The sequence below is a fragment of the Papilio xuthus genome, unplaced genomic scaffold (genome assembly GCF_000836235.2).
Source record: "Papilio xuthus unplaced genomic scaffold, Pxut_1.1 DF828142.1, whole genome shotgun sequence".
In the NCBI taxonomy this organism is placed as follows: Eukaryota; Metazoa; Arthropoda; class Insecta; order Lepidoptera; family Papilionidae; genus Papilio; species Papilio xuthus.
The window spans coordinates 4,602,119-4,622,398 of NW_013530507.1; the positions used below are offsets into that span (position 1 = coordinate 4,602,119).

The 20,280-nt window shown below is 32.4% G+C and overlaps 4 protein-coding genes across 5 annotated transcripts; 2 read left to right on the forward strand and 2 right to left on the reverse strand.

Annotated features, from left to right (window-relative positions):
• Positions 1-149: 149 nt before the first annotated feature.
• On the reverse strand, positions 150-6,690 carry Mad1 (Mitotic arrest-deficient 1). Of its 2 annotated transcripts, XM_013307403.1 has the most exons (14): positions 6,416-6,690; positions 6,163-6,332; positions 5,799-5,987; positions 5,385-5,543; positions 4,576-4,770; positions 4,085-4,267; positions 3,515-3,688; positions 3,140-3,282; positions 2,863-3,026; positions 2,450-2,595; positions 2,226-2,303; positions 2,011-2,117; positions 1,799-1,897; positions 150-1,640 (listed from the first exon to the last, which is right to left on the reverse strand). In XM_013307403.1, exons 1-14 carry the CDS (start codon positions 6,555-6,557, stop codon positions 1,430-1,432), a joined length of 2,160 nt encoding a protein of 719 aa, XP_013162857.1. In that variant the 5' UTR covers positions 6,558-6,690; the 3' UTR covers positions 150-1,429. The 2 variants fall into 2 exon arrangements, 1 of the variants encoding a protein (XP_013162857.1); XR_001227714.1 differs by lacking the exon at positions 2,011-2,117 and having other exon boundaries at positions 1,549-1,640.
• A 337-nt stretch (positions 6,691-7,027) lies between these two features.
• Art8 (Arginine methyltransferase 8) lies at positions 7,028-9,611 on the forward strand. Its single transcript, XM_013307666.1, has 6 exons — positions 7,028-7,175; positions 7,260-7,496; positions 7,697-7,890; positions 8,258-8,469; positions 8,874-9,099; positions 9,400-9,611. The coding sequence occupies exons 1-6, from the start codon at positions 7,131-7,133 to the stop codon at positions 9,578-9,580; spliced, it is 1,095 nt and encodes a 364-aa protein (XP_013163120.1). The 5' UTR covers positions 7,028-7,130; the 3' UTR covers positions 9,581-9,611.
• Positions 9,612-9,654: 43 nt separating this feature from the next.
• Grip75 (gamma-tubulin complex component 4) lies at positions 9,655-13,597 on the reverse strand. The gene is made up of 12 exons (XM_013307665.1): positions 13,379-13,597; positions 13,179-13,311; positions 12,800-13,094; positions 12,501-12,681; positions 12,146-12,351; positions 11,760-11,886; positions 11,494-11,650; positions 11,196-11,342; positions 10,844-11,018; positions 10,534-10,735; positions 10,153-10,325; positions 9,655-9,953 (listed from the first exon to the last, which is right to left on the reverse strand). The coding sequence occupies exons 1-12, from the start codon at positions 13,433-13,435 to the stop codon at positions 9,791-9,793; spliced, it is 2,016 nt and encodes a 671-aa protein (XP_013163119.1). The 5' UTR covers positions 13,436-13,597; the 3' UTR covers positions 9,655-9,790.
• A 533-nt stretch (positions 13,598-14,130) lies between these two features.
• On the forward strand, positions 14,131-20,223 carry LOC106114224 (uncharacterized). The gene is made up of 7 exons (XM_013307338.1): positions 14,131-14,434; positions 14,825-15,008; positions 15,148-15,335; positions 15,654-15,857; positions 15,963-16,253; positions 16,699-16,891; positions 17,160-20,223. Exons 1-7 carry the CDS (start codon positions 14,302-14,304, stop codon positions 19,312-19,314), a joined length of 3,348 nt encoding a protein of 1,115 aa, XP_013162792.1. The 5' UTR covers positions 14,131-14,301; the 3' UTR covers positions 19,315-20,223.
• Positions 20,224-20,280: the final 57 nt, after the last annotated feature.

Consider the following 20,280-nt stretch of genomic DNA (forward strand, 5'->3'; position numbering starts at 1 on the left):
CTCGTTAAAACTGCGTTTCTATAAGCTTTATCAGAAGTGTTGGTCAGTAATTTCGTTAGACGTTGATGTAATTTAAATACAATTTTTATCAGTATTCATTTATTCATAGGTCTTTTTATATTACACTCTTTACCATTACCATTTGAAAATTACATTAATTCTTATTTCGGCGCATTTTAAAAGATATGTGAACATCTCTTACAGGTTTTCTTCTTTAATTAGTCAAATTACCACCTCAACAGTTGAAATTTAAAAATAGCTTCTTAAGTTTTTAAAGTTCTATATTTACATTTTACATTAATCAAATATATTATTGAAACAAAAATATTACGGTGTAGTTTAGCTTAGTCTAACTAGAGACTTACTAGACTTGGACAATATTGTAAGTGAAAATAATTTAGTAATTTCGTCCAGCGATATAAGTATAAAGGCCCAATCAATTTTATTTTATGTCCTTTTCTATTTTTGTTGGAAGCTTTTCTACAATCCTTTGTTGTACAAAATTTTATAACATATTCATTTAACATCTATAAAGTATAAAAATAGAAAGAGTACAGATTCTTGATTACAAAAAATAAACAAAAGACATTTAAATCTTTTCCAGGTATTAAAATGAAGTTATTATTAAGTGGAATAGGATTCAACTTTAATCACAAGTTTCAAATTAAAAATAATAATAGCTAATTAGCTGTCCTACGCCTGTTTACGGAGCTATAAAACGTTTTGCTATTATCAAAATTGCCACCTAAGAAATTATTTCAGTGACAAAGATACATTTGCTCTCACAGAAATAACTTCACTGGATTTATAAACACAAAATATACATTACAATTTACTTTAAGATTGCATATCGAAAGTAAAGGAGGAACAACTTTTGGTATTTACAAAAAGTGATGTCTTACACAAAAATATTGTATAATATCTATAAAATGTAAATGCAAAAAATATTTTTAGGTTATGACAAACTATATTTTTATTAGGACATACAAATAGACAAGGAGGTGCATAAAATAAGTCAACACCTTGCTTGTGCAACCCATCAACTAATGAAAGTTATTTTAAAGTGTTGCATTTATTCAACAGAAATTTTCCACAACCCATAAGTTGAGATACAAATTCATTCTCGCTTTAAAATAAAAGACTTGTAAAACTATTTTATCTATCTAATAGTTTTTTCTACATATTTAACTATTATAGTTGTGCACAATTTGTTGCACCATAAAAGCTATTTTAATACAAAGTACGGAAGAATGACCTTAATTATTACATTTAATACCAAATATCGTAATAAAAAAATGTACGTATCTTCTAAATAGTTTAAGAGAGTACCTTATGAATATAACTTGAGTTTTTCAGATACAACACCACCATTAATTTTGCAACAATTTTTGACACTTTAGAACACCATATAACTTAATTAACACTTTATTCACTGTATATCTTGCTGCATGGTGGTACGTGTGAACAGTTCCATAGTTAGCGCACTGAGGAACAGCGGTATAGATCTGTGATGATGCAGATGTAGTTCCACCAACTCATTTAGTGAAGCCGAGTATTCTGTATGAACCATTTCTATACCATCATCACAAAGTGTGAATGTAAGATATTCCTCCGCTGACTCCGCATACATGTTTGATATTCTGAAATTAGAAGAAACATTGTTTAAACTAATTAAGTATTACAATTACAAGTACAATTATATGCTTGTTACATATATAAAACGCTACAGGTCAGCATAAGCTATTAATTTATTTTAGAGGTAAAAAAAAAGTAATTTATATGTATTTATTATAATTACCTATAATTCTTATGTCCTGTCCTATCTATTTTGTAGCCTAGTAGCATATAAACCACATCTCTATATTCCTGGGCCGACGATGTGAACTCCTCCTTCATTCTGAAATATAAAAATATGTCAACACTGGTTTAAAATTAAATGTCAAGACCTCACGTAACGTCAAAAGCGAAAAAATAAAAAGCGTAAAGCACGTAGATACAACAAAACAAGACCTCTTCAGTTTTATTCGACTGTTTTCTAGCTGTTGCTTCAGTTGTTGCATTTCTTCGGGACACACGTCCGAACCACCTTCACGGAGCGCCGCTTTTAACCTTTTAATCTGGGGACATATTACTTTAGCAAACTACTGTGGCTAAAAAAAAGGAGAAAAATGGCAAAATAAACTGAAATCATAAATAATGGCGCATATTAAATATAAGTTAAATACCTCTTCTTGCGCAGACTCCATATCAAGTTGCATCTGCTTATGCGCAGCAGCTGCGGGGTTATCAACAAGATGAAGGATCTGGAACATGAAACAATCCAACCTATAGTACTAAAGAACAGCATTTCGTAACAAATTACAGAAATTTTTTTACATTTATTATTTTAAAAATAATTTATGTTGGCAGCACTATAATTATGTTTTTTTACAGTGGCAGCATTGTTTACTTTAGTAGTTGGTTGCGGTGTCTGTACGAGGCGGTCGAGGTGGGCCTGCAGCTGGTCGCGCTGCGCACGCAACTTGCCCGCCTCCCGCCGCGACGACTCCGCCTCCTCGCGGTACTTGCTCGCCTCCGCACGCAAGCTTTCCACAACTATAACAACATAGTTACAATTTATCTAATGTAAATTGAATAATTGAATTTGGAGATCTCTTGTGTCGGAGGCCAAGAGCCACTTTGGGTCGTTGAGGCAGCGGAGAAAGTAAGTAAGTTGAATTTCTTTCATTTCTTACAGCAAATGATGTGCTACTAACTCACTACTCATTATTTTTCTTTTCCAACGTGATCAGGAAGTTATTGTATTATTTGATTAAGTAATTTTAAAAAATAATACATTTTTACTGATGTATTAATATTTACGTTTAGCATGCGCCTCCTGGTCGTGGGTTGCGAGCAGGTCCCGGTAACCCTGCAGAGACTTCTCCAGCTGTTCCACACGAGCGGAGAGCAGCGCCGCGCTCCCAGCGCCGCTCTCCCCGCACAGCGTCACCGTCAGCTCCTTCTCGTAGCAATCCAACTGTTGTCTACACATTAACCACAACATAAATTACACATCAGGCCTAAACAGTAACAATATTTTCCGCGGAATTGAGTAAAGGGAACTCTTTGACATTTTAATCATTGGAACAACACATACCTATAACTATCTCTTTCCCTCGTGACGAGAAGCAATCGCTTCTGCAGCCTGTGTATGAGACTCTCCTGGCTCTTGCGCACTGACATTATATCGTTGAGCTTCGTCGTCGCCTTGTCGCGCTCAAACTTCAATGTTGCCACTTCCTGTATTCAAATATGAATAATCAAAATTCAAAGATTAAAAGTGATAGAAAATATCTTTTCTCTATACTCCTTCACCTCTAGTTCAATTAAAGTAGGCAACAATGTATAACCTTTTTACTTATTGCAAATGAATATGTGCATCTGATATTTGGCTTTTTGATCAATATCGGATAACGAAATTGACAGCCACTTAAGAAAAAAATAATATTTCCAAAAAGGCATATAGCAATACCTCAGTGAGTTGTGCCATTTGTGTTTTTGCTTCAGAACAGTTAACAACAGCGGTGAGCTGGCCCGCGAACGCTGACTCGAGCGCAGCGCTGAGCGCGCGAGCAGTTTCAACGCCGTGCGCCTTCGCAGCACTCATCCACTCCTCTAAAGACGACTCTAGCAGTGCCACTTTCACCTGATCATACAATAAAGACAAACACTTAACATAATCAATGTGAGAGTCCAATGAAAAATATATGGTTTCAAGGATGGATGGTATCCTTTACAAACGGAGTTTACTTATAATTCCATGGTGAATAGTAAATGAAGTACTGCAAATTAAATCTTTTAGTCAATTTCTGCAGCACATTATCAAAAAAAAACATTAGTTACTCCTACACACACAAGCTACTTCCCAGTTCAAATTTTAAACCCCAAGTTGGTCCAATCGATATGGAGATTAACGGGAACAAACGCGGATTTGGAGACAGATAAATATATATACCAAATATCATTTTTTTTTCAACATCATATACAGACACATCAATTTAAGTATGTAATTGTATAAATAATATGTATACATGATTTGTACCTTTGCCTCATGTAACTCTTGCTGTACTGGCTGCAGCGCCTCCACTTTTGCGGTGAGCACATTCACTTGTTCTTCTAGCAGTAACTTATTACAGACCGCATCTCGTAGTGTGCGTTCAGCAGCTCTCAATCTAACTACTTCTTTTTCTAAATCAGCCATTGTACTGAGACGTTTTTGTGCAGTCTAAAAAAATATTTTTACATAGTACTGCTTTGCATCAAAAATAATAATTTATTCTTATTTCTTTTAGTAGTTAACTTTTTTCTTGTCATTATATATGAGTGTTCCCTGTTGGGTCGATCCATAGAATCAATAGGCCAAATGAGAAAAAAATGCAATTGGTTGGTAGGCTGTTCGTTCTCATGGGACATTCGATAGAAACATGACATCAATAATGTTAAAAAAGGAAGAATGTAATCCTAATTTCTTTATGATTTGACTTTAAAAAAAAATGTCAAAATAATACCACAGTATAACTGAATTCCTCTCACCTTTGCATGTTGTTGCCAGTCTTTGTAACAATCTCTCTCATACTCCAAATCCTTCAATTTACTATTAACTTGTTGCAACTCAAATGTTTGCTTATCCAACTGTGTCTTCAAAGCAATACATTGTTCTGCCCGACTGGTCTGTCGAGCGACTTCCTTCTTTAGCAATTCTACTTCAGATTGTGCACCCTCTAAAGCCTATCTGACAAAAACAATATTAGAATTAATATTACTTTACAAACCATTATTGGCTGTAGCTTTATTATGGTGTTACAATTATTTTATTTATTAAATAACTAGCTGTCACCAGCAACTCCATCTGCGCGAAATTAAAAAAAAAATGTTATTAGCTTATGTGTTCTTTCACACTATGTTCTACATCTATGCTAAATGTCAGTGAGATCCGTGCAGCTGCCCTAGAGTCAGCCAACCTTCATAGATACCTGCATACCTTCAAACAAATATTCATCCATCCATCCAAATATTCACATTTATAAAGTAAGAGTTTTGAAGACCAAACACATTGAAAATATGTTATGGATGGATAGACATATTAGTCAGAATACTAATCATAATATTTTAAATGATTTCTACTGTTTGTGGATTGTTATATCAATATTACTTCTACATAAGTGAAAATTTCAATATACATAAAACACATTCAATATTATAAGTCTGTTATATAAATACTAAAAGATTAATGGTCACAAATATAATTTTGCATAAATTAACACATTCAGCAGCACTGACTCAAACTATAAATGTATTGTTGAATTCATAGCGGCAATGTGTGAACCGTTTATTAATATGACCTGTAGCAGTTCATTCATGTCCTTCTTCATCTCCGAGACCTGATTCCTGCTGCTAACATTAGCCTCCAACAATTTGTCTTTAAGATCTGCTATCTGCTTCTGTAGTTCCAACCTTTCTTTGTCCCATTTTGTTTTGTTCTCCATGTTTTCCTTTACAGCCTAAAAATGTTTTACAATATTTGTTGTCAAATTCAATTTTCTTACATGGTGAAAATTTAGTCCAAAATTTATATTAGTAATGCAGCATATTTAAGGTTAAAAATAAGAATTAAACACTATAGCCAGTTCTAGTGGTAACACCAGTTCAAAGAGAATTTAAAGCCTCTCATAACCTAATTTATACCTTAGAGAACAAATATTATGTACCTAAGAACATTATAAAGAATCATATCTAGAATTATTAATAATACTAACAGCAGTATGATCTTCTCTTAATTCCTGTTCTCTTCTACGTATCACTTGTAATCTTTCCTCCATATCAGCTAATGCTTTCTCATCTCTTTTGTGCTGATCCATCAATGATGCTTTTTCCTCTTCAAACAATATTTGCATTTCCTTTCGTATTGAGTGTTGATGATTGACACGAGCTTCCAACTTAGTAATCTGAAATTTATGTCAATAATTGTAATTAATACACTAATTAAACAATATGTATAACAAATTTAAAGTAAATAACATGTATGATATACTTATAAACATACCTGGAGTTCGAACACGAATAATACATTTTATAATTAAAAAAATAATCAACAAACATTAAAAATGATGCAAAATGAACCTGAGCTTTGGCAGCAATTAAATCTATTTTCATTTTCTTAGCCTCCCATGGTGAAGGTGGTACCGGTGAATTGGTCGATGTAGACTCTGTGCGAGGACGTTTCTCTGGTGTTAACAATTCAGATGTATCCATACTAGATTTTCGTTTAGTTGATAATAGGTTAGATAGACCTGAAAACAATGAAAATGTAATAAAACGAACTAGAATGAAAACGAATGAGATAAATATATAGACGATAAGAGTATTTATTTACTTTCTTTAATGGAAACATCACTATTAGATAAATTTAATTTTGAAGACGCCGATAACTTGTCTTTTGGCGGATCAGTATTTATTACTCTTCTAAACGGCTCCAATACATCATGAAACAACGACATATTGCTTTCTTTGGCCATTGTTTCAAGATGTTTTGTTGATTTATGAGAATGTTAGACTACTTTTTACGTAAATTTATTCTCATCTCAAGAAATAACATTAAAGGAAATAAAATAATGCTTGCGAAGTTGATTGAAATTTGTTGAATTGACAATTGATGCCAATGCCATAGAGTAGGTGAAATGAAATTCAGCAGTCGTTAATACTAATTCCATACTCATACCAAATCGATCTGTTTACGTATCAAAAAATTGCTGTTGTAAAAATATAAGTTTGCGTTGCTTTAAATCTTCGATAAAGATTTTAAATATTATTTTCATTTTTTCGGTTTTTAAGTCATGACCCATTTTGATATTACGCTCAAAGAGTATATAAAATATTACGCTCTTTGTGAAGAGTGACATTTGAATTTGACTATAACCTAAAGGTCTATGTTACCAGGTCATAAAATTAAAAAAAAATGATCTTGACTTTTGATAAGGCAATACAAACATAACCACTCACATTTCTTAAAAATATAAGGTTATGTTTTTATTTTGCATAGTGCAGCTTTAATAAAATTGCTAAAATACAAAAATAAAATAAACTCGAAAATGGACAGCGATCAAGATTACTTTACAAGTTATGAAGACTTAGAGGTATTCCATTATGTTAATAAGCTTAAAAGTGTAGCACAGTGTACAATTATTTTGTTCAATAAAAACATGTAGTAAAATTTTAAGATTCACAGACTAATGCTGGAGGATTACAGCCGAACAGAAACATATAGAAAGGCTATACATGAACATAAAGAATGTTTCAAAAACAAAATAGTAATGGATGTAGGATGCGGCACAGGAATTTTATCTGTCTTTTGTGCACAAGCTGGTGCGAAAAAAGTTTATGCTGTTGAAGCAAGTAATATTGCTAATATTGCTAAGGATGTAGTAAAGGAAAACAACTTTGAAGAAGTAATAGAGGTATGTCATTTTCTTTTTCGAAGGATCCTACAAAAATAACAATATGATAAACAAGAATACTACTATCTTCTAATTTCTTAAACATTCATTTAGGATTCCAATTTAGGCATGAATAATCTCAGAATAATTTTTCTTGTCTTTGATGGAGTATATTTGGTTGAGCTAATATATTTTTTTATTCACCATTTCTTGTCTTACAGGTAATACAAAATGAAGTTGAAAATGTAGTACTACCAAACAATGAAAAAGTAGATATAATAGTATCAGAATGGATGGGGTTTTATCTTCTTCATGAAGGCATGTTAGATTCTGTATTGGTAGCCAGAGACAAGTTTCTTAAAGAGGATGGACAAATGTTTCCGGAAAGTGCTGCTATTTATGTTGCACCATGTAGGTGAGTTTTTTGATTCATTTAGTTAACATTAACATTGGCAATAATGCATTTGTTAGTTTTTAGATTTCCGACATAATTCTTTTACATATAAAGTCAAGTAAAACAACTAGAATGTAAATTACTGTACTACTTCATACATATAGCATGTTATTGATATCAAGTTAATATTTAATTCTACTTTGGCTTATTTGAATAACTTTGTAGTGCTTTAAAAGTGTAAGCTGTATGCATATTATTGGAGAATTCTTTTCCATTAACCATTCCTTTAATGGAAAAGTTTTATTTAAACTTTTATTCTCTTTGACAGAACAGAGACAACAAGTGATATAGCACAAAACAAATTCTATTTTTAAATATCATATTGCAGTGTTCCAAGCTTATACCACAAATGGGATAGTTTTCATGGAGTTTCTATGTTTACTTTTGCTAAGTTATTGCGAATGGACAAAAGCAAAAAACCGGAAATTATGCAAATACAACCAGAAGATTTGTTAGGCACTGAAATTCTTTTGGCTTGCATAAATTTGAAAGATGTACAAATATCAGAATTAGACTCACTTGAAATACAACATGTTGTTGGTAAGTATTTACAATTTATTATTAAATAGATAAAATATTTCTATAAATTATCTTACAATTGTTATAAAAGAGAATGTTTAGATGGATGGATGTTTGTTTGAAAATATCTCCGGAACATCTAAATAGATCTCAAAAAAAATTGGCATACACATAGAACATAGTTTCGACGAACACATCGGCAGTAGCCGATGTGTTCGTCGAAACTTAATTAGTAAATTAAGTTCTTTTTTAATTTCGCACGGACGGAGTCGCGGGCGACAGCTATTCTTAAATAAAAACCTCACGCAAACTGATGAGTTAAAAGAGGTTTCATGAATAAATAAATGTTAATAATATGTATTGCTGGTTAGTTATAAAAGAATTACATTTTCTGTTTCCATATGGTCAATTCTTTGATTCCACAGGTGTCAATAAAGCAGGAAAATATCAAGGTCTTTGTTTATGGTTTGATTGCACATTCCCTGTGTTTTCTGAAAATTGTAAACCTGTTGTTCTAAGTACAAGTCCCCACAGTCCGCAAACACATTGGAAGCAAACTGTTATATTATTTCCTGAGGAAAGAGAAGTTGAAGAATCAGAACCTTTAGCGTTTAAATTAAGCATGTCAAGAGACATAATTAATAATAGGAGGTAAGAGTTATAAATACTAAGTTAATGAGGATAGGAATATATATTTTTTTTATCTTAAGGTAGCAAACAAGCAAAGGGACACCTAAATCCGCCGAAATAGCGAAGTGGCCGCTACCCATAGATAACCCCAATTGCAGATGCATAGCATACCTTTAATCGATGAAGGAGGGGATGCATAGATCAAGTATTTTTTTCCTATGCCTCTGATTCTGGTGATGAAATTTGACTACTTGGCATCACCAATTTTGAATAGACTATTCAATATATCTAACAATGCAAACTGTATTATAATTTCTACAGATACAATCTTCACGTAGAACTTTTGGATCCCGAGACTATAGATCATCCGATACCATGTTCATGTGATATGTCAAAATGCATTTTAATTAAAATGCTCATGCTTCAACATGCCGGACAAACTGGTGATGAGAAGAGCACCACCGAGGAGATTCTAGAAGACGAAGTTATAGATGACAGTTGAAATAAAACTGCAATAAAGTATGTTGCATATTATATTTATTATCTTTTTATTCAACTTTTAGATGTTATTACTTATTACATTTTAACATATTTTAGTGATTTTTTTAAATAGAAGTACAAAATATTGTTTTTGGCTGTTTATTAAAAACACTTGTATTATGAATTGGGGAAAGGGATAGCTAATATAACATGTGTCCGCGCACATCAGACGTTAACAGCGTAGCATATGAGTTAGAGAGCGTGTGAGTTCCGCCTCAGCACTCAGCCAGCGGTTGTAGTCGAGCCGCATAAGTAGACGTGCAAGGTATGCTCCGCACGCGCGGTCCCGCAAGCATACCAACAGTTGTGTCAGCTGCTTTACCAGCTTGTTGAATCTGTACACATACAAATAAACAAATATAGCTCGGTTCTAATTAACAGATTTAGTTCCACCGACCCAGCTATGAATTTCTCTTTCATATACAAAATTTGTGGCAGGGAATATTTTAAACAAAATTGTATTTTTATGATTCTATCAACATTGGTACACATTCAAAAGTAACGAACTATATTGATCATAGTTTTTAAACATACCTATCGGAATAACCCTTAATATAGTAATCCTCTGCTTCCCTGTCCGATGCAAATTCGCTCATACTGCAAAACGAGTCGCACAACTTCAACAGATCCATGATATTGACAAACACTGGGTTTGTGATCGTTTCTACACCATCACCTGAAGAGTCACCACCTTCAGAACGTTCCGACTGTAAAGGAAAGAAAACTAATATTTAGAGATTGTTGTTTGAATGTCAAGTATATCATATATATCAAATAACAACAGAGTACATCATAAAACTATTTTGTAGAATTAATTTAGAGTCAAATTGACTAAAACATAGAATAAAGTTGAGGGGTCTTGGGAGCATAGAGTATATATTACATTTAAAATTTCTAAATAACTAAATTACTCACTGTGGTAGTTGTTAAAAATGACTGACTCAGTATATCAGCGAGAAATGTAGCGTGAGCTGCTTTAAGTTTTTCAAAATCATTAGTTTTGTTAACGGCATCCATGAGTCTAGAGAAATTACTTTCCAACACATCTGCTTGTAAGTAATGTTGCAGATTATCCATAAGAAACATGAGTTTATTATGTAATTGACATACAGCAAATCTGCAAGAAGAAAAATCAATATATAAAAACAAAAACAATTTTTCAACAAGAATCAAACCCAAATAAGGGATTAAATGATAAGGCCGTAGATATTAGACTATTACTTACCTCCTCGTCTGTTTGTATGTTTTCCACAAAGCATGCAGGTCATGTTGCGTCTTCTTTATCCTGAGCAGCAGACGAAACATGTCGTTGTATCGCGCGAGTACCTCAGGTGCGAACAGCAAGTGTAGAGGCCACTTGAAATCGTACTTTAAGATTATAGTTGACCAGCCATCTGCAACTTTATATTACGGAGAAGATTAACTACAAACTCGACTATAACGGCTCAACTGATCTTGATGAAATTTAGAATATAGGATAGTCTGGAAGAACACATATTGAGTTTGTTTTTAATTCCGAGCGGACGGAGTCGCTGGCGACAGCTAGTGCATCATAAATATTAATATGTGAATCTTACCAACACTGCTGTCGTCATCAAGAGAAGAATTGGCAGTCGCATCGGCTATTGGTTTGATATAAGGCAGTTCAAAGCTGAACTTTTCTATATCAGCGCTATTGCTCAAGAACACCGCTCTTGCGGCTAACTGGAACGCATGGTTCATGTCTAAAAAAAAATTAAATCAGACATATTAAAAGCTTTGATTTGGAATATTTTCCTGGAAAATAATTTAAGAAAAAAGTATAAGAGATAGCATGGATGGATACAATATATACAAGTTTAAAAATGGTAAAACATCTCGCAATTTGAGCCTTACCTCTAGTAGATGTTCGTGTAGTTGGCTTGTCCAACATGTGTGCGGTGAGTCGCAACAATTCAAGAAATAGTTCACCACGTCCTAACAGATAGAAGTCCTTCATAAGGCGTAGTTCATGTAATAAATGTGCTTCTTCTACTGCCACTGTCCACAAGTGCTGAAAGTAAAGTAATAAGTTATAGTACTTAGCATATGAGTTGGCACATTGATATAAGAGTAGCCTTTTGCCTAATGTGCCAACTCAAGCATAATTAGATGTTATTTACCTTTGTAACACATTCCTTTATTTCTCTAACAACACATCTCAGATTATAGACTTCAAACACTTCTGGTTCTTTGAGTTGTTGAAGCTTATTATGAAATTCTGCTTCTTTTTCTTCCCAAATAGTGAACCTTTGAACAAATTATAAGCAAACAATTATAATATAAATTTATAAATGTGAATGTTTAGATGGATATTTGTGTTAAGGTATCTCCAAACAACTCAATGGATCCTGATGAAATTTAGCATAGATGTAGAACATAGTCTAGAAGAAAACATAGGCTACTTATTAAGTTTTTTTTTTATTTCGTGCGGATGGAGTAGCGGCAACATCTAGTACTTAATATTACCAGGACAATAATTAATATACTACTACAGAAGTATACACACCTCCTAGAATCATAATCAAGTTTATGTAATGGCATTAAGGTGCTATTTAATGTAATGTTGCTCCTCTTTACTTTCCTGGGATCAAAACCAAAGAGTATAACAGTCTTGCCGATAAATAATATTTCTTGTGCCAGTGATAATGGCATAAAGTATGGTATCATACCAGGATTTATGTTGTACCCACAGTCCAGTGAAGTTTGTTGTAACTAAAAAAGTCAAAACTGTTTTTATTTTTATATATGTCTATTAATGACATTATTCATGAAATCTGCCTCGTCTGGTTGGAATTATTGAAGTGCTTGTATAATATGTAAATTAATATTGACCATAAACAAATAAAAAAATATATACATACAGTTGTCACAAGGGTTTTATCACAAGTATTTGAAATGGATGGTGTTGAAAGCACTGTCTCTGATAAGTCATCCTTTTTATTTCGGTAAATAAAAAATTCTTCATATGGATCCTTTAGTTCTCCGTAAAGTAGCCATGCACAGAGTTGATTTATAAATACATTGTTAATACAAGAGAACATTCTGTAAAAGATTATTATTATAATTCAAAATCCTAATTAAGTCTGAAAAAATATTTACTTGGAAGCTTTTAATCTTCTGATGTTTTCTTTATGATACACTTAGCACTTAAGTAACTCACCTCAAAATTGCACTATGAACCATTTCATTTCCATTTAATATATTTTGATGAGTTAAACTCAAAATTTCACAGCCACTTAGCCTTCTCTCTTTTATTGTGCTAATTATCTTATTAATTGTATTGAACAATCCTTGGAATTTCTCTACATGGCTATACACAAATGTTAATGTATAGTCTTTATTTCCAATAACTAATTTCTCAACCTTTACTAAAGCTTTTTTATATGATTGTAATACTTCGGTAATGCCCTCACTTAATGCTTGGCCATATAAGCCAAAGTTTCTAATGTTTGATGCTGCAAATAATAAAACTTGTAAGAAATTATAGTCACATTTTTTTCTTTCGAAGAAAACATAAGGATCTTTTAACCTTAAGTTACCTGTTTGCAATTTTCTTGAATGAAAAGATGTAGCTGCAATAAAATTTTGAATTCTATGATGACTTTTTGCAATTGAACATATTCTACTATAAATTTCTGCATCTCCTTCATTGGCATATAAAACTGGCTCAGTCTGTAAGCAAAAATTAGCTTGATTTAAAAATTCAAGTTTTCTAAATAAAAGAATTTAAAAAACGCACCGATGATACGTCTCCGTGTGAGCAATCCCATAAAACTAACAAAGCATCGTGTATCATTTTGACTATGGAACACCTATTACATTCGGTTTATAATATCTAAGCTGAACCATTTATACAAAAAACAGTATCAATTCTTTTAAAATTTTAAGATTTAGGTCAAAATCAAATAAATTATACGTTGTGTATTTGTTGATGTTATTCTATACATGTCAATGTCAAGTGTCAACAGACTTTCAAAGAGCGCGCACTTGCCAGGCTCATGAAATATAGGCGTCCCAGAAAGATACAACTCCTCACCATATTACAGTTTTCTGTTTGTTGTTTGTATTCTGAAGGATATATGGAAAAAAACAGATTGAGTTATATTTTTATGACAATAGTGTGTTTTATGGATTGACGTAGATGTATAATAAAGTTACAATTAATGGCAATTGTAGCGCACTCATGCCAGAATTAATATTTTGCTAGGCCAAAGAAAAATAAAATTATCCATTACAGTATAGTTACTGTAATGGATAATTTTATAATACACTAGTATTAAATTAATTCGAATCCTAACCACCGCTAACAAATGGGTTTCATTTAGTTAATACTAAAATGGCGAAAATCAAATAGGCACAAAAATCCCGGTTTATAGCATGTCCATTATGTAGAGGTCAGGGGTAGAGAGTGTGATGTGAATCGCATAGATAATACACATAAACTTGTTTGCTTTGTGGTTATCTGTGGTCGCTGGCTTGATTGAATTGAAATGAGCTGCGTCTGCGCTGCCGTTGACTTAACTTAAACTTAAATATAATAATAAGTTATATTGATAGGTTAAAACTTAAACAGCATATATATCCTATAGGTATTTTGGTAAGAGTAAATAGAATGGCCGTTTAAGGAGTGCTTTGTCTTAATAATGTGCATAATTATATAGAATGGCCGAGACTTGCAGACTCGGTAGTCAAATAGACAGAAAGACTGTAGCTAACGACGATGAATATTTTTGTGTGTTTAATGTGTTAAGTGTATTTATATCACTTGTTACAATACTAGCCGATTTAACAACAGGTACGTTACAATTATTACTCACCACTAGTTATGAAGGTATTTATTATTTTTGTGTACCAAAAAGTTATTACAAGTAAGACATGATTATTCATCTATCTGTTTGTTAAATTACTATCAAACACTCAATCTACTATAAAAGAAATAATTATGGTCGCCAGTTCCTTAAAAAGAATAAATCTTCTGGCATCATTAATAAGTTATTAAAAAAACTTAAATTCACAAAAAATTATAGAGCTGTTAAACAATATTATAATCCTGACTATAATTAATCAGGATGAGGGTTTTAATAATATATTCGCGCTTTTAAATCAATAGCTCCAATTATTAAAACAAACAAAGGTGAAGAATTTAGAGCTATATTATTTAATGACTAAAATTGTATTGTTTCAGATATCCTGGTTTTTGCAGAATACTGCAAAGATGGGTATTTACATTGGGCCCTTGCAACTTTTATTTTTATGTTGTCTCCTAATGTTCTAATTAATATATTTTCAATAAGATGGTTTATTATAGACAATAAATCAACTATCAAACATTGGATTACACATGGATTCCTTGTAGGATTATTAGAAAGGTAAAGAATGGAAAGTAAATCTTTATAATAATAGCATGCAAAACTAAATGTTCATCGTTTAGCTTAATTTCATAAATTTATCGTAATTTTTTGGTTTGTCCTTAATTTGATATAATGTAACTATTTCCATATTTTTTAGGTATATAATATTCTTGCGAAAGGTGTTCACCTGCAAGAACTTGGAATCCGTAAAAACACAAAAGTTAATATGTCAAAGAAATGATTTGAGCCTTTTGCATTATTTATATATTTTTACGGGTACAATACCGCAGATAATTCTGCAAACATATGCTATATTGATGTTAAATGAGAATTACCATACTAAAGGTTAGTTAAATTAATTCATATTGTTGATTTCATTATAGCGAAAATTCTCTTACGGTTAAAGAAAATATTGTGATGCAACTTAACCATATATACAAAGTAATTAAAAGATATGTGTCAAGTCAATCCACCCGCACTAGGCCAGCATGCTTGACAAAGGCCTAGTTACTGCTAACTTAGTGCAGGCTCTGATCCCTTCAGTGGGCATGTATAGTCAGCTCGTGATGATCCAATTGTTAGCTCCTTTAATCTTATAATTGCTCATTTTTAAAAAGTTACTATAGATTTTTTTAATGTGTGTATTTTCTTAATGTGTTTTAGTGTTTGCACTGACAGCATCAATAGCCTCAGTAGTGTGGGGCAGTATTACATACATCTACAGTATTATATTATTATCAAATGAAACATTTCAATGGAAATCGCTGTTATTAAAACTAATATGGCATTTCGGTATGTTGATCGGAAGAATTGCAGGGATTTTACTCTTTTCAATTGTTTTCGGTATGTGGACGTTATTACCATTAGGTGAGTTTCTTTTACAATTAATCTATTTAAAAATGTATGTTTCCTGAAAATAAAATGTTGTATAGATGGAGGGTATTATTTAAACAGGGAGTAATTTTTTTTCAGTATTACATTGGGCTGCTATGACTTTTTGGATTGTAATACAGAAAACAACTTTCTGTCCTAATAAACTTGAAGAAACATTGTACAATGCGGTTATGGGATTTGTGTATTGTTTCTCGTTTATAAATTTACGAGAAGGTCAAACACGGTATCGTCTTATGATGTTTTATACATTCATGGTCACACAAAACTTTGGCAGTTTATTTCTATACGTGCTAATAACGGATACTGAAAAACAAAGAAAACCTTGGTCGATTGCTGCAACTATCTGTATTATTGCGGGTACTATTTTTGGTGAGTTCTTTGACACATTTTTTTAAAAATTTAAAAGTATGTTACACATAAAAAGAGTGTTGGTGGCTCAGGGGTTAAACACTTGACTTGCAATCTTCAGGTCCATCCATGCACCAATGTGTTTCGGTTTCCGATTTACATATGTACATTTATCCGACGTTTTTACGGTGAAGCAAAACATCGTGATGCAACCTGAACATATTTGAGAAGAAATTCAAAGATATGTGTGAAGTCAACCAACCGGCACTTGGCCATCGTGGTTGACTATGGCCTAATCACCCCTAACTTAGGGTAGACTCCGAGCCCCTCGGTGAGGACGTATAGAGAGCTGATGATGATGTTACATAGACATTATTTCTTATCCTATTTTAGCCTATTCAAGTGTAACACTCACATATTGCTATTAATTTTCACATGTGTTAATCAAAGCCTTTTTCTATTTCAGGAATGTTTGCAATGATATTGTATTATAGATATTTTCATTCAAAAGGACCAATCCCATGGAAATACGCCGAGCCTGATATTGAACTGAATAACAAAGTTTCCCAGACTGGCAATATACCTAGTAAACCCAGTTCATTGTGTCATGTCAGGTCATTTAAAAGTGCAAATAAAGATAAAACTACGGACACTCCAAGGTAATTATATTTTTCTCTTATTAAATATCTGGATTTTTAGACATGACGCGCATGACCGGCTCTCGTTGCAACGTCAAGTGTCAAACTGCGTTAGTGAGGGGACATTAGTGTCGATATATAATATTAATAACTCTAGTGTTGCGCCAGTACACCGGCACAGTGTCACATGTTTGAGAGAAAATATCATTTTCTATAAAAAGATCTAGCCTTGTAATATCTATTGTTTATAACAAATATAACTTTCTGTATACTTATTTGTTATTTATAGCAAAGATCCAACAATAAAAGAACAAGTATCCCAAATTGAAAGTGAACATGCAGATAAGAAATTCTTACTCGATCATTGGATCGCTAGATCTGGATCTCCGACATTTACATCTGCGCCAGTCGGCAACGTCAGCGCAGATGCATCGAGTATTGAAATATATTCAATAGAGAATACTCCTCAGTGTACTGCTACAAAACGGGACAATTCAAAAATCGAGCAAATTACCTCGAAAATAAATAAAAAGAAGATTATCGCCCCACCAACAGAACTTACTTTAAAAGTACCCTCCATAGAGAATATAGAAAATTCAATTGACGAAATTACCTCCATTTTCTTTACACTTAATTTGCAAAAGCGACGCGGAATCTGTTCATCGGATGAACTACGTAATGAATTAACAAATTTAAATTTAGAAGCATGTAATATTGTAAATGAAGAATTTGCTAAAACAATAAAAACTGATCATAGTTCTGAGATAAGCCACGATACCGATGGCTCAAATAAAAAAACCTCGTCAGATTCTATAGATATGGATTTGGATTTAAGTTTCAGTGATATCAACAGTTCTGATATAAATACGTTTAATGAAAATATTGTGCAGAAATTATGTTTAAGCGCATTAAAAAATATAAAAGTAGGTAACCAAGATGCCGATATCGAGAATATTCAAAGAATAGCTCTTGATATACTCAAGGAAATGTATGCTAAGAAAGATAAGAAGAAGAACGGCATTAGCTCTGAGTTATTAAACTCTAAACAACGTGATCTGGACACTCCAACTGAAATTCTGTCAGTACACGACTATGAGAATATTTGTGCGGTGAACATCGCAAGAGAAGCGTGGGGCTTGCGATCTTGGAATGGATACTGTGATATTGAGAATTGGCTTCACGATGGGAGCGTAGTTAGGGACAGGAGCAGAGATACATTAACGTCTGGCAGTTCCGAAATCAGTAGTTGTATTTCACAAGATTTGAAACACGCCATATTATCAGCACCGCCCTTTCCGAAAAAGGCTCACACGTATTCAAATGTATTCGTAAAGTTCGATAGGAGTTCTCAAGAAGATTATGCGAATTCTGTAGTTTGCCAATCAAATGATGAAACTTTCCTGGCTAAGCCTTGTATGATAGACAATATTAAGGATCCGAATCATTTGGAGCCTATTCTTGAAGAGCTTGATGATTTGGGGGATATTGATCCCGCTTGCAAAAAACGACTCAATTCAGAAAGTTCACTGGTAGCGACAATAGATGAAATTCGTAAAGCAACAGTCACTAATTCGCCTAGAAATCTATATCATAGACGTGAACAATTTTTAAATTCGCCACAATTTAATTCTTCAAAAATTGAAAATAATTTGAAAAGGGCCCTTTGGAAAGAACCTTCCAAATTTAATTCTAGTAACATAATGGAGTCGTTACCTGAAAAAGAAAATATTTTGGATGTCTTCCATGGATCCAAATTTGATACAAGTAAAAAGGACGTAAATGTTTCATCATCATCATCGTCCCCTAATTCACAAGTATCGTATAATAAAAGTACCGCGCGACGGCAAAAGTCTAACATTTCTAAAACAAAATCTTATTCTAAAAATAATAATATTAGAACTGAACATCAAGATTTGTCAAGTAAAAACGTGGACTTCCTATGGCAAATGGTTTCTGAAAATTCTCTACCTCTCAGTTCAAATGAGGATTTGAGTTTAAGTCGTAAAACGCCTTCACTGCAATCTCTGATACATAAAGACGCTTCATCATCCTTTGTTAATACTTCCACAAGTAAAATTTCAAACAACAAAAAAACTACACGTAATAGACCGCGGAGGAAATTTTCTCTTTTAAGGGAACGGTTTGAACCTAAGTTAAATCTACATTCAGATGAAGAAATACTTTATAATTCAGACAATACATTACACCAGTCTGATAATTGCATATTACGGAATCAATTGGATGTTACAAATGAAGATTTGAGAAGTGAAGATATAATTTCAACCCATAAAAGACCTAATTATCATTCATCTGAATCGAAATCTGTGTCTGGTACAAATATTTATGATTTATCATCGAAACAAATAAAGGAGAAAAGATCTTTGTTTATGAAACAGGTATTAAGTCCACCAAAGTTTAACACGAAACTAAAACATAAAGCATAAATATTAAAGACAAACTTTTCATGAAATTCAATACAAAGTTCAAGGATTGTGGACTTAAAATGTGTAGATTTTATATTATTTGCCAAAATTTTGCCAAACTATGACTGAATATACTGTAACTTTAAGACATACATATTATGTTTTTCTGATACAGTATTGATTGTAATGACATGATAAAAATATAGATTGATTTAAAAGACTGCCATTAATACTGAGAAAGTACTTATTGATAATGGATCTGTTCGGAATGGTAATGGAATCTCGTAAACTGGATGTATTATTTTATGTTCCTGTATAATTTAGCTAGTACTTAATATGTTGGTTACTATAAAGTCATAAACATGGATCTCATAAGGACTGTAGTCATTTTTATACTGCTACCGGATTTTTCTTTTCTAAAACACAAAAGTTGTGACCATATTCATACACAATTTAAAAAAATACCATAATTATGTTTACACATCAATATGTCTATTATATAAGATGCATAATTTTTATGTTTTACCGAAGTTTACCGGGTGATATAACTAGTCGTGAAATATTTGAAAGTATAATGAAGCAGTATAAAAAAGTTTAAAATCACTACCTTCCCTTAAATTCCCATTCCATTTAATATTAAAATAACTGTGATGTAAGTGCCTTTCTATACAATATATTCCTGCCAGTATTGTAATTTTTAGCTTTGCTATTTTGTATATACTATGAAAAAAAAAATAAAGACGTGTATAATCGTAAGTTTATTTTTTTTAATCGCATATTCCAACATATCAACCATATCGGTATTTTATCAGTTATTGTATGACGATCGGTGATATATGTAAAACCACTCCTTTTTTTAATAACAAACCTAACAAAAACTATACAACCAAGTTTTTTGAGTGCAAACGGTAATTTTATATCTGTTACAATATCTTAATTTTTACTTGTCTGAAGTTCATCAAGAAGACAAATAAAGAGCTGTTTGAT

What these genes read in the sequence shown, in the direction of transcription:
- Grip75 (XM_013307665.1), bottom strand. Translation starts at nt 13,435, where the DNA reads ATGATACACGATGCTTTGTTAGTTTTATGGGATTGCTCACACGGAGAC. An exon ending in GTTCATAGTGCAATTTTGAG is followed by an intron (nt 12,682 to 12,799) that starts GTGAGTTACTTA and finishes AATCTTTTACAG; the next exon opens with AATGTTCTCTTGTATTAACA. An exon ending in TGATGACGACAGCAGTGTTG is followed by an intron (nt 11,019 to 11,195) that starts GTAAGATTCACA and finishes CGTAATATAAAG; the next exon opens with TTGCAGATGGCTGGTCAACT.
- Art8 (XM_013307666.1), top strand. Translation starts at nt 7,131, where the DNA reads ATGGACAGCGATCAAGATTACTTTACAAGTTATGAAGACTTAGAG. An exon ending in CAAGTTATGAAGACTTAGAG is followed by an intron (nt 7,176 to 7,259) that starts GTATTCCATTAT and finishes TAAAATTTTAAG; the next exon opens with ATTCACAGACTAATGCTGGA. An exon ending in ACTTTGAAGAAGTAATAGAG is followed by an intron (nt 7,497 to 7,696) that starts GTATGTCATTTT and finishes CTTGTCTTACAG; the next exon opens with GTAATACAAAATGAAGTTGA.
- Mad1 (XM_013307403.1), bottom strand. Translation starts at nt 6,557, where the DNA reads ATGGCCAAAGAAAGCAATATGTCGTTGTTTCATGATGTATTGGAGCCG. An exon ending in ACTGGCAACAACATGCAAAG is followed by an intron (nt 4,268 to 4,575) that starts GTGAGAGGAATT and finishes ATATTTTTTTAG; the next exon opens with ACTGCACAAAAACGTCTCAG. An exon ending in CACCGCAACCAACTACTAAA is followed by an intron (nt 2,304 to 2,449) that starts GTAAACAATGCT and finishes TTCATGTTCCAG; the next exon opens with ATCCTTCATCTTGTTGATAA.
- LOC106114224 (XM_013307338.1), top strand. Translation starts at nt 14,302, where the DNA reads ATGGCCGAGACTTGCAGACTCGGTAGTCAAATAGACAGAAAGACTGTA. An exon ending in TGAGAATTACCATACTAAAG is followed by an intron (nt 15,336 to 15,653) that starts GTTAGTTAAATT and finishes AATGTGTTTTAG; the next exon opens with TGTTTGCACTGACAGCATCA. An exon ending in GTGGACGTTATTACCATTAG is followed by an intron (nt 15,858 to 15,962) that starts GTGAGTTTCTTT and finishes ATTTTTTTTCAG; the next exon opens with TATTACATTGGGCTGCTATG.